At 39.3% G+C, this 13,372-nt stretch overlaps 2 protein-coding genes across 3 annotated transcripts in view; both read right to left on the bottom strand.

The window, feature by feature from the left end:
- The window catches only part of ctnnd2a (catenin (cadherin-associated protein), delta 2a), a 301,632-nt gene extending 300,142 nt beyond the window's left edge, over positions 1-1,490 (bottom strand). The window contains exon 1 of the mRNA XM_036217369.1: positions 1,064-1,490. The gene's annotated coding sequence lies outside the window, so the exon portion shown is untranslated. The remainder of the gene's footprint in view (positions 1-1,063) is intronic.
- A 6,324-nt stretch (positions 1,491-7,814) lies between these two features.
- Positions 7,815-13,372, bottom strand: part of zc2hc1a (zinc finger, C2HC-type containing 1A) — a 10,283-nt gene continuing 4,725 nt past the window's right edge. For both annotated transcript variants that reach the window (XM_024279701.2, XM_024279700.2), the window contains 6 exons: positions 12,134-12,275; positions 11,844-11,986; positions 9,911-10,016; positions 9,624-9,699; positions 9,185-9,289; positions 7,815-8,949 (listed from right to left, as the gene is read on the bottom strand). In XM_024279701.2, coding sequence (XP_024135469.1) covers positions 8,814-8,949; positions 9,185-9,289; positions 9,624-9,699; positions 9,911-10,016; positions 11,844-11,986; positions 12,134-12,275 — 708 coding nt within the window. In that variant the 3' untranslated portion in view covers positions 7,815-8,813. The remainder of the gene's footprint in view (positions 8,950-9,184; positions 9,290-9,623; positions 9,700-9,910; positions 10,017-11,843; positions 11,987-12,133; positions 12,276-13,372) is intronic.

Genomic DNA, 13,372 nt, shown 5'->3' on the forward strand with positions numbered 1-13,372 from the left:
AAGCAATGGACTATTCCGTCAACAAAAAAATAGAAAACAGAGAAACATTTGGACAATTTTTTTTTTAAATAAAACTCAGAAAATTCATTGATTTTTGTTTTACAAGTAACAAAAATATAAAATAAATATATCATATAATTTAAACGTGGTTTCAGTTTTTCAATACTTAAAAAAAATAGTTCTTGAAATTAATATAGTATAAAAGTGGACCAGTGAAGATTTTTTTTTTCACCCAGGTAAGTATGTTTAAAAAAAAAACAACTAATAGAACTGCTGCAGAGGCCCCCAATGATATTGTTAACCCAGGGTCCCCAAATTGCTAGGTCCGCCCCTGCCAGAGTGGCCCTTAAAGTGCTGAAGTTTGCAGACCCCTGATTTATTGCAACTCTTATAACGTCTTTGATTTTGATAGTTGCTCCTGTTTACAGCAGCACTTACATAAACGTGCATCTCGTGTGTGAGAGAGAGAGTTTGTCTGTGTGCATCAGCAGAGGAGGTGCTGCAGCTGCTCGGGAGCTATGACAACGTGCTCTGCAAAAGCCACAGGTTTCGCCTCCACCAGCCACTCCAGAGCGTGATGTCAGCAATATTATTCTGTTTGGAGGATGAACCTTATTCTTATGGCAGTAAAGTTCTCTATTGGAAAGGACGGAAGTCAGTCACATGCGCACTGAAGAGCTGCGTGATGTAGATCGTGGGAATCGTCTGTAATTCCTCAAGTGCGCATTGGAATAACTGGGTTGATTTTTCCATTTTGGGGGAATTGGAACAGTCCAGAATGTGAGCGGCAATGAGGAAAAGGCCAGTGGTCTCTTGTTCCAGCTTTAGCACGCAGTGACTATGAATGAAGAATGACCAATGGTAAGTACGGCGTGTCGCACGGGTTCATTCCAGTCCTCCGATCCACTTTAGCCATGACGCACGGACACAAACGATCATTTACATAGCGAAAACACCGTCAAATCAGTGCCGAGGTCAAATCAAACTACAAAATAGAAATCAAGACACAAATGCACACACAGAAGCAGGTAGAACACGGGGCGGAAGCCGACTGGAAACTCACCGGGGACGTGCGCATCCGCATCCGTCAGTGTGCCCTGCGCGTCGAGCAACTGGCGCAGTTGAGAACGTCGGGGGACTTAAATGCTTTCTCCAAACAGGGAAATTCCGTGTGGAAAACTTCCCATCTGGACGTTATAAGGAAACTGGAAGAAGATTTTGGTGCGAATGGGAATTAGTGTGGCTTTCCTGGAATTAGCCTGCTTGTGGGAATGCTTCAAAGTCCTGTGGAGTTGGGCTTCCCGTCCCAGTTGATATTCAGATGAGGGTTATAAAAGTAATAGTATAGAAGGACAAATAAAATCATCATAATAAACTAAGTGTGTGAAACGTGCAATTAAATAACCTAGAAAGGCGTGTTTATTTAATGATCTTGGTACCTGTAGTAACACAAGTTCTTTTTTAATTAAGAATCTTCCAACTATTATTCCTGGATAAAAAGTCACACATTAGTAATAAACAATATAACATTACTATGTTTTTTTAACAATTGATTACTGTGCAAAATAAAAATCATAGATGCATTTTCATTCAGCCTGCAGGTTAAAGTGGCTTTAACTCTACATCAATGTCAGTAGTTTATTACTGTCCATCAGCCTTTACAGCATCTCTTGCCTCGCAGCTTTGGTTGCAAATGAAGCAGCAAGCCGAAAGATCTTATATTTCAAGTGTTGCAGGGGAATAAAGGCCTCCCTCTGATAAAATATGACTGAAAATATACCCTAATATAATAAGACAAGCCTTGTTTTAAAGACCCACTCCAATGAAAGTTGTGTTTTTAACATGTCATCGTAGCATTTTTTTTTTTATAATGGAGGACACGTATACAATAATTTAAGATTTAAACTGTTGTTTCGTAATTTTCTTCATTCAAATCGATCAGGAGCAGATTAAAACTCACTGTTCGAAAAACTGACATGGGCAAAGTCTCTCTGCCTTGCTCCAATTCCAACCTCCACTTGCAGACAAAAAGATTAATTAATTTCTTCATTTTCCTCATCTGAGTTGGCATCTGGCTCTAAACTGTAAAACTCTGGATAGCTCTGATATTGCTAAACAAAGGGATAATGGGAAAGTAGTGGAGGCTAACTTCAACAACAACAGTCAGAGGTGATGAATTCCTACTGCTCTGCAGAAAATATGACTTAAAAAAAATGACACACTTTTTTATTTTGGCTACAAACTGTATAATCATAATGAAAAGTCAACTGGGAACACTTTTACAGTAGATAAAAATGTAGTTGGAGTGGGCCTTTAAGGCTTTAATTGAGGTCATATTTGGATGACATGTTTGTTTTTCTTCTTTTTCCTCCACTTTGTGACTAAACTCTCAGCCTCTTCTTTGCATCAGTCTCCTTGCTCTTCTTTTTCTACCTCCTTCTCTGTCCTGCGACAGCACCAGAGCAAACGTGCTTAGAGATAACTTCAGAGCAGTTGACAAAGTCCTTTTGAACAACGCAGTAAGTAAGACACGCTTTGTATTTATATGTTTGCTTTGGACATTTTTCCACTTTTTTTTACAGCAACAATTAGAACTATCTTTGAGTTTAAGCAATTGTAGCAGTAAAGTGCCAAATTAGCAGATTCATGGCAACAACTTGCAGAAATATGCAATATACACTTTAAAAGCCTTTATTTTAGTTACTGCACCCTTATATAAGTACTGAGTTAGCACATTGTCTTTCAAAACTCATTTAAGTTCACTCAAGACGATTTCCATTTGTGGATTTAAATTTGGTATTATGTTGTAGTTTTGAATGTCATCATTTACGTTATTTTTTGTCTCTGTGCTAATCCTGTGATAGACTGACAACCTGTCAAAGATGTAGTTTCCACTTACTCAGTAATGCCATAACGGATTTTATTCACTTATAAATCATTATACTTTTTAGTCCAGAGATCCTGTCTTTGCCAAATGTGTCATAGAACCCCTTTGTTGTTTTATTTACTTATTTTGTTTAATCCTGGTGAAGGTGAAAAGAGTCCAGTCTGTAACACATCGACCTCGAAATATTTAAATACACAAAATAAACATTTGCATTTACACACTGCATGGAAACGGACCCGCTCAGATTTGAAGAGGAGTTCAACACACACACATTTTAACATCATTTGAGTTTTCTGGAGTTTTTGCAGGAGCAGGGTAGGTTTATCACAGAGCCACATTTGGACATTGAAACAGTCATTACCAAAAACTCAAGAAGCTCCAATCAACTTTGAAGGTTTAATTCAGGAATTTTATTATAAAGGCTTCCAAAAAAATGTATGCCAAAGACCTGAAATCATTTAAGTGCTTTCCCTAGTAAAAGAAAGAATACAAAAAAACTCTAAAAGTAAGTATGCAAATTAATTGGTTATGGTGTGTACTTCTATGGTGCTTGCCTACCTTTCTTAATGACCTAAAGCATTTTATAATCAGAGTCCCATTTACCCACACACACATTCACACACTGTTAATGCTTATCAATGGGTCTGTCAATAAAAGCAGTTGCAACTTTTCTGGTTCCCTCATTTGTCATGTCTTTTCCACATTGTTACCGCATGTATCCACTGTATCTACAGATTGAGAAGGTTCGATTTTTTTTTTATGTTGACTTGATTCCAAAGTTTTGATTTGTGATGAACAAACTTACAGAACAATAAGTTAAAAATATTTTCATTCTTTGATTCATTACAGATAAAAAACATCAGCGCCTCGGTGTCAAACTTCTCCTGCCGCCTTCTAAGACCAAAGCTACAAAACTGCACAGCAAACAAGAGTGAAACAGTGAGTATGAAGTTGTGTTTTTGTTTTTTGCCAAAGTTAGTATTTAATGCTTAAACCATTGACTGTAAAAGAGAACTGGACTGAGTGACACATACATACCCCAAGTTCCAAACAGGAAGTACCGCTGGCTCCAAGAAGCCGAAATCCAATAGACCTCTGCACAGAAACAAACAGCTATAACTCAATCATACTTTGTGACTGCTACCTTTTTTAACATGTTTTTGCCAGTTCAACTTTTCCGAATGTTTTTTCTTTAGTGCAAATTATTAGATTTATAAACTGGCCAATTTATGCCTTAATAAAACTATGTGGTCTTGCATCATACGTTCAAAACGCTTGATTGACATATTCTTCCGAGCACACTTTCAAGTGGAAGGGGTGTGGACTTCCAACAAGTTCACTCTTGCCTGTCCAGAGTGGTAACCTGAGAAATATTGACTCAGACTGACTCGGGCCAATCACTGCTTACTGACCATTTCTGATTCCAAAATGGCAGTGCCCTACTAAATTGATTACATGTCATGGCAGCCAGAAGTTAAGCATTTCCTGTGGGTGACATCACACTCAGTCAGTCCAGTTCTCTTACACAGTCAATGATTTAAAAACAAATATTTCCTGATATGATAAAATAGGCCTAATTTCCACAGAGCGGTTCGGTAAGGAGTGGTACGGGACAGTCCAGTTAGTTTTGGCAAGTGTTTCCATCAGTTATGCCTCGTTTCCACTGAGCGGTTTGTTTTTGACTGCACGTGTGGTGTAGACCGCTACATTGGGTCATTGTAGTGCGACGACTAGAAAAGCAACAACAATGGGGGTCATCCAGCAGCTCTTCTTTTTCTTGCTTTACTTATTGTACATTATGTATAACATGAATTTAATGTTGTTTGAAAGAAAATTGTGGTCGGCCAAGAATACCACTGAAAACGGGGAAAACGGAAACGCTAGCTTAGGGCTATATTTGCCTTGTAATGTCGTCATCATTTTCTGCTAATCAACGGGTGGCTACGGCAGCTCCACCCCAACTGCTCTGTTCCATTTTTCTATGGACCTGCAACAAATGGGGGCCCTCAAGATGTACGGTTTGGTACTGCTTAATGGGTCAATTTTTACAGTGGAAACACTCAAAATACCGAACCGGACCGTTCAGTGGAAACAAGTCTTTAGTGTCTCCAAACTTTTGTGTGCCACTGTGCATTCATTTGAATTCAATGTCATGTGTAATTTAGATGTTTTAAACCTAAAAAGCAGGATATTACATGTTTTGGTGTTTTTCACATGTTCTGGTGGCGTTTTTCTCACGATGAGAATTAGTCGTCGACTATTTTAATAGTCGATTAGTCGTCGATTAGTCGACTAATCGTGGCAGCCCTAATCAGGAGCATACGGAGCACTTTGCATGGAATCTACAATTGTCAGGCAACAAGCTCCCACTCCATTCCAATGCATCCACTTGCAGACAAATAGACCCATGTATGTCTTCGTTTTCTTCATCTGAGCTGGTGTTTGGCTCAAAACTGTACTGCTGGATTGCTCCAATATTGCTCGCCATTTGTGTTGCCCTGGTAATGTTGAGTGTCTGTAAGCTAATGGAGAGCGTGTAAACAAAGGGGTGATGGGAATTAAGTGCAGGCTTACTCCGTGCCAACAGTCATGCCCACATCTCAAAGGCCAATTTCTGACAAAATACTGCAGAAACTATGAACTATGATTTTGGCTAAAAACGGCATAATCATAATTGAAAGACCACTAGAAACCCTTTGAAAATAGATCAAAAGATGATTGGAGTGAGACCTTTACTTGCGAACATCTTTCAGAGTGCACTGGTGTGGCGCACTCACTTTCTGAGCTGTCAGATGTTCCATTACCAGCATGTTGTGATCACTGTATGTCAATGTGGATACTAGCTTTTGTGGCCTAAGAAGGCACACACAGTATTCCTAAAGTGTTGCCAAAGGACTCATTTACTTTTACTCTGCAGAACATTGTGAACACCTTGCTCATACTTGCCTGCAAAATTCGGCATTTAGACCTTTCTCAGACGAACCGGCTGGGAGGATCCATCCAAGCATCAATCAACTGCCAATGTCCCACTAAGAGCCCGGTGAGTTTCAGCACGTGTGGAGGCACACTCGTAACACAGACCGTTGAAATGTTTGAAAGTTTGCAATGTAGCAAGAGTAAAAGAGTTCTCTCAGGTTCTCTGCATGAGCAACTTTAGGAGAGGAATGTTGGCAGACTGTAACTTCCTTCTGTCAAGTGGTGGCTGAGTCACTGACACAGCCAGTGCTCCAGCTACACCCATTGTGCTGCCAGTGTTTTCAAATGTCAACCTGTTTGTTTTTTGAGGTTTGTATGTGTTGCCAGGTGTTTCTGTGCAGCAAAAGAATTGCTTTTGCTTAGCAAAACTCCCAAAAAGTGAACTCAAGTGAAAGTAAATGTGATGTCTGAAACATGATCCCTCCCAAAATGTTTTGATGGCAATTGCTGCTTCTTACCACATACACAACTGAGTCAAATCAGAAATCAATGAATCAGAGTCATAGTTTAAGGTTGGGTCATTCATCAGAGATAACCTTAGACCTCATAATAAGCCACAGACCTCATTAAACAAACAGCCTAATAGACCTTTCACACAACACTTAGTTGAACTTAAATGCCATTTCTCACGATGTCATTTATATTGTACATGGAGTTGTGCAAATGTAATACTAATTAGCAAAATGTCTTAATTTCGCAGGATAAAGAGAAAATAAAGAAAAGAGGGACGAGGAGGAACAAGAGTAACATGAAAAAAAAAACCTGCAAAGCCAAGGCAATCCTACTTTCTATGAAAGAGTGCTATGAGATACTCAACACTTTGTCAATGGATACCTGAAATGGAGCTCAAGCATGGCATGAGGGAGGAAAAAAGAAAGAAAAAAAAACTCTTGATGGTGCTTTAGTACTGTGGAGGCCTTGGATGGATTACGCAAGAAAGAAGCTTTCGTTTTGTTTAAGCTTTCCCGTCAAGTATATCTTTCCTGCAGCTGTTTTGGGTGTTGTGTGACTCTGCAGATAAGCTTCCAAGCTGGACGATAAGAAGCCATAAAGCCAAATGGAGGAGGAATGACTTTCGCACTCCTTGCTACGGACCGGACGTGCACTCTTGAGTGCTACCGTGGAAAAATGTGCCAAAAAAAGCCTCATGGACGACATCTGGAGAGAGTGGATGATGTAAAAAAAAAAGTTTAAGAGCTTTGAAATGGTAGTTTGTTCAAGTATATATATATTTTGAAAGATAAAATAGATATACTTTTTTTATTATTATTAAAAATGTGGTGAATATACCGTCGTTTGCTAGTGACCTAAACTATGAAGGTGCTCAAATGCAATTTAGATAAAAAGACTTGACTAACTCTCACATACTTCCGCTATCATGGTTATCTAAATCAGTTATTTTAGGCTGTGTATCAAGCTTACGGTGCTTCCTCTAGTGTCACTCTCGTGTGTGATTGATGCGTTAAAAGCCCATTCTGCCACAGATGGCTGAGTCTATAGAACAGACCTTACTGTGTATCGTGCACGACACCCGAGCTCACCCTGTCACATTTATTTGATGCTGATTAATGGTATTCTTTGTAGTGGTGTGGGAGAAAAAAAAAAGAAAGCATCAAGGACGTATTTCATTTTGGAAGTCAAGATGTGTGTGCACTAGAAATGCAAAACCTGTCCGCATGAAGCGTCATTCCAGTGAACCCCTTTGAGTGCTGTGGTTGTTTTCTATTTCTGTTGCACATTTTATTATCCAGCTAACATTTGCATATTACAAGTATATATTTTTTATGAGAATAAAGATGATAGCAATGTTTATAACACTGGATGTGAATCAAGTTGATTCTACAACATGGGTTTCTTCATAGAAGTTTATTGATTGGTGGGTATAGATGGCATTAAGATCTGCAAAGGAAAACACATCAGTCCCGTCTGTTCAAACTCTACACTACGACTCTTTTTTTTTATGACTTCAAGTTTTCAGATGTTCCCTCGAGAGAATTTTCCTCTTGTTCAACAAACTCTAACATGGATTAAGCAGAGATTTCAACTAAACCCAAACTAGGAGTGTTGTCCTGCTTTCATTCCTACAAATAGTAATGCATTAAGCTCCGACTTCACAGAGGATTATTTCAAGAAAGCGCTTAAAATCACACCCGTTTGGTTTCATAAAATGTAAAATCTAAATTTAGGAAAATAGGCAGTCCTTGTTCAGTCAGTCAAAATGAAATGGAATAGGGAAATAAATAGTTCATTGTACAAAACAAAACAAAAAAAAGCTACATTTGACAAGTAGAAGAATTTAGTCTGCGATAACAGAGAGCTGGAATACAGTAGGAACCTCTCTTAGGAATCGGTCACTGTCAGAACAAGTTGTACTTGAAAAGCCCATTGCTTGTTCAGTAGTCAATTATATTGCACTTTACTGAGAATGCATTGTTCGAGAAAGTTACCAGGATCAGGGACTGCATTCTGATTTAGGTCAAATCACTGAGGAAGTTACACCCATCTCACACGTCTGACTTTTCTTGACTGTACAACATCCTAACTGTCCACTCCTTTCTCCTCTAAAGCTGCACAAAGAACTAATCGTCCCACTTGAACAATATTTTTGTTACCATTTTCTTTTTCCTAAGTTCTTTTTGAAGACTTTGAGTTTCAGTTCCAGCATTCTTGCTACCTTGGTGACCATTGTGCACAAAATATGTGAACCCAGTTCGCCATGATAAGCTTGTGGAAGTCATTGAGCATTATTTTTAATATTTGACAGTTTTAGGCTTTACAATAAAACTGTCATCACTGCTCAACTGGCAATATATATATATTTCATAACAAGTGGGCAAATAAAAAAAGGATAAATTTTGTTGTTTTTTTTTTCCTTCAATCTTTATCCGCTTTGGTGGAGTGATCTGCTCTAACTTTAGAGCCGGCGCATCCCAGCTTCCACATGCGTTTCTCAGATACACATCCTCCTCACCCCGCACTCGCAGCAGAACTTCGCAGACTCGACGGGGTATTTGGTCCCACAGGCGTGACAGAACTTGCTCTTCATTCCACCATTGCCAACTTCACTTGTGCCATCCACCTCATTCCTGGGAATTTGACAAAAATGCGGAATTTAGATCCAACATGATAACTATGGCAAATATTTTTCTACATTGTGATAACATGTAAACACTAAAAAAGAAAGGAGAAAAATATAAACTAAAATAAATCAATTTCAAACATGTATTTGCACAATAATGAAGATGAATTCTTTTGAAGATAAACAAAAAGTATGTTGAATAAGAACGTTTGTATCTTTTGTGAGATTTTTTGTTTTTTTACCTTGACATGATGGAATCGGCCTTCTTCCTGTTGACTCCTGTTGATGGCTGGGAGTTCCTCGCGGAGCCGTAGCCGGAGCCCGGCGCGCAGCTCTTATTTCCCACACTGATATAGAGCAAAACAAGGACAGGCCAAATGTAGGTCACTGTCACCATGGATGGCAGGTTCAAAAATCAAGTCAGAAACATAGATTTAATATTTTCTAAACCATTTTTAGACATTTAATAGTCAAGATTTTTCATTTTGTAATAACGAGATATTAGAAAAAAATAGTTTTTTTTTAGTAAAATATCACCTGACTTTTTTAAAACATGCAATTCTAAGTTATTTACAGTCTGAATGACTAAAACCACAGTAAAAAAAAAAAAAATTCAACTGTGAAATTAGAAATCATTGGCGGATAAGGGCTGAGATGTAACACATTGGGTTATTTTCTCACCCTGATGGAGGACTCGTGATGCCGGAGACATTACTCTTGACTGAACCTGCTGAGGAAGTCTTATTTGAAGGGATTCCTTGTGTGAACCAAGTGGAAAGAAGAATATCAGTAATACATAAAACAAATGAAATGAAAATGAAAATTGTTAGTGTATTTAACATATTCTTGTGGCACTTATAAAAAACATTTATAAAGAAAAGAAACAGGAAACAATTTGAAAATAGTTACAAAGAAGATTGGAGAGGGACTTTAAATGTAAAGTCATGGACACAGATGTCCCGTCGTACCGGTGGACTGTCCCAGGCCTGATCTCTGGGGTAAACGAGAAGAGGCCGAGGGAATGGTGGACGCGGGAGAAGAGATGCTCTTCTTTACAGGGCCAGGAGGCTTGTACTGAAGAAAGAAAGTCATCAAACACAGATGTGTTAAAGAGCAGATTTATTGTAGGTATCTATTTGATTCCTAAGATAGTCAAAAGTTTTGAAGTAAAAGGAAAACACTGCAGACCTAAGAAGAAGAAACGGGGGGACGTGTTTATGATGTGCAGCTTTTGTCTTAAAAAAAAAAAAAAAAAAAATTTTTAAGGGAATTGACAGTTCCACCTTTGACGTGGATTCTCTAAATGGCTTCTCTTAGTAGCTCTACTCCAAGTTGGTTGAGCTCCTCGGATCTTAGCTGCTTTGTTTTATCATGGGCATAGTTGTGGCTAGGAGCACAAATTGACCAATAAGCCAAGAGCTTTGCCTTTTGGCCCGATTCCTTATTCGCTACAATGGATCGAACATTACCGCAATCCCTCCTTCCTCGTGGACAAGACTCCAAGTTATGTAAACTGGAAATTTCCATCTATCTATCCAATCTTATCCTACATTTTCATGTAGAAAACCTTGGCCTTAGATTCTAACTCTCATTCTAAGCAGTTCACACTTCCCTGCAAACCTCAAAGTACTGGTCTGAAGAAGCCAACAGAACACCATCATCTGAAAAAAATAAAAGCTTAGATAAACCCTGCAGTCCTCAAACTGGACTCCCTCCTGCTCCTGGAAATTCTGCTCATTAAAAGAAAACAAAAGTAAAAATTGTGACAACGGAAAAAAAACAACATGCACTGGGAACAAGTTCAACTTGCTGCCGGCGACTCAAACCCAAATCCTGCTCTGACTGTACCGAGATGCAAGTAACATTCTTATTCTAGAAAAAAAACAGCTGGTCTTGCATTGCAGCGTGTCTGTATACTTATTCATATGCAGCACTGTGCGGAGCTTTCAGTGATTAGTTAACTGCTAAGATCGTGCAAGTCGAAATACAAGTCACGTTTTCAATATGACGATTCAAGTCCTTATGGCGCAACCAAATGTCGCATTATTGACATGCATTCTTTTTTTTTTTTTGTCGTAGAAAATTTTTAAGGTATTAAAGAAAAGTTTTCTGCAAAAACCTGCTCTACAGATGATCCGTGATCAATTTTTAAAATAAGCTGGTTAAAAAAAAAACTATCTTTCTCCAAAAATTAAAGGTGAACAAAAAATAAACATATATTTTAATAAAAAAGACAGCTTTGATGAGCAAACTGTACAAATAGTGCCCTCAGTTGGTCAACTTTATATACTGCACGACATTTTAATTTTTTTCAGACAGTTAAAGTTCTTTCTTCAGATGCATTCAATAATAAGAAGAGGAGAACGAGTAGTGAAGGAATAAGAGACTGCCCTGTAGGAGCAATGCAAGCTGGGTGCATTGTTTAATCTGCAACTAGCACTCATCCTGTCTAAAGAAATCCCACAGGTTGTTTCATTTGCTGATGCAGACCATGTGACAACACCTGAGTGACGCAAATCCCTCGTGCCTTTCACTCATTTATCTTAAAGCCAAGTGAGTGATGCCAACTCACCTGGAACTGGCGTTAAAAAGGGGCGTGGCTTGGTAGACAGTGACGTATTTGGTTACATCATTTCATTCTATTCATTCAGGCCGACTTTTACAATCACGTTCTCTTGAAAGTTCTTAAACTTTGGATTTATGCATAGCAACAGGGAACCAGAATGAATTTTGGGGGCTTATCCGGGATAGAATGTTTTGACTCTTTTAGGACAAACATATTTATTTTGTTATCAAAATAGGTCTTAATATGTTTTGGTTTTTTTTTTTTTTTTAGACGAAATAGCTTTTATCTTAAAATCACAAACTCAATGTTTATCTGGACAAAACCATTTTCTGTACCTGTGTGCGAGTCGGAGCCTTCTTGGGATCTCCTAGCTTGCCTTTGCTGGGCATGCGGGCAGCTTGTTCCTGACAGAATTTAATGTGTCTGTCGGCAGCACTCTCATTGAACCTCCGCTGACAGTAAGGGCACTGGATGTAATCTAGACAGCAAGAAAGGTTTTATTTAGGAAGTCTGCAGCACAAGCAGAAATCTTACTAAGAGAATATACAATCACATTGAAAAATGATTTTATCTAATTTGCTCATCTCTTGTGGTGAGAAACTCTGGAAAAAAAAGCATCCTCTACCTGGGTCATAAGAAGGCGGAGGAGGCGGAGGTAAGGGCCCCCCATCTTTTATGACTTGAGTGAGTGCCTTGGCAGCCCGAATGGTGGCAATGAAGTCCTCGTGCTTCTTGCGCCAGTTGGACGGCTTCTTCGGTGGTTCTGCCTGGTAGGAAAACATGTCACAGCAGATTCTGCTGACGAAGTCTGTTTACATACAGTTGACAGATCCAACTCCAATAATCCTGACAGTGACAAAGCGCAACCTGGATGGCTCAGTGCCAGATTAAATAAAAATATTTCAGGCTAAAGATTAAACTGTCATATATTCGTGAGGGAATTTCCGTAAATGGGACTCTTGTTGCACTTAATGACGTGCTTAAGCTTCAAAGCAAAACCGATAACAAATCTTAGTTCTTCCACCATCAATGGGGACAGTTATCATTTTCACATCAAGTGGATAAATACTAACAGAAGATAGTATTAAATATCTACACATTCTCACTCCCAACTTATCATATATGGACATATGGTTCGGGCCCCCTTCATGTCATTTTGACGTCCCCAACTTATTGTTTTTTTTGACATGCTGGCTGTTCCCATTAAATCATGAGTCCCCAACCCTCGGGTCGTGGTACCAGGTTGAGTATCGGTACCTGGCTAGTGCTATACCTCATTCCCACTGAGCGATCCCGACTGAGCCGGTCCGCACCTGACCAGTTCAGAATGGTCCGGGCCATCAAGGCGCATGCAGAGTGTAAACCAATGACGTAGCTGTGCGTCATAACGGTGCAACTACAACGGTTCTCCGTATTCGCGCATTCGGTGTCTCCAATCCCTAACCCCTGCAAATAAGGGGTGAATACTGAATGCAAAGAACTTCATATTCCTTGCAAGAAGATTGCGAGAGGCGAAGAACAGAGCACAAAACTTTCGGCTTGGATGTTGAGTCGGGAAAAGCGCTGCACGAACGCTTGGTGTTGTCATAATACCTTTCCACCAATCAATGGATTTCATTGTGTGACGACAGTAGCTCCGCTATAACTGGTCCGTTCCATTTTTTTAATGGAGCTACAACCAACGGGGGATCAAAAATGGTACGAATCGGTCCGGCCTAATGGGTCAATTTCATAATGAAAACACTCAAAATATCGTACTGGTCCAGTCCAGTCTGGACTTCTCAGTGGACACGAAGCATTAGGCTACATGTACCGGGTTAGGGTTGGGGACACCCAAAATGCCAGAAAGTGACGTGGAGGGGGC

The sequence above is a fragment of the Oryzias melastigma genome, linkage group LG20 (genome assembly GCF_002922805.2).
Source record: "Oryzias melastigma strain HK-1 linkage group LG20, ASM292280v2, whole genome shotgun sequence".
Classification (NCBI taxonomy): domain Eukaryota; kingdom Metazoa; phylum Chordata; class Actinopteri; order Beloniformes; family Adrianichthyidae; genus Oryzias; species Oryzias melastigma.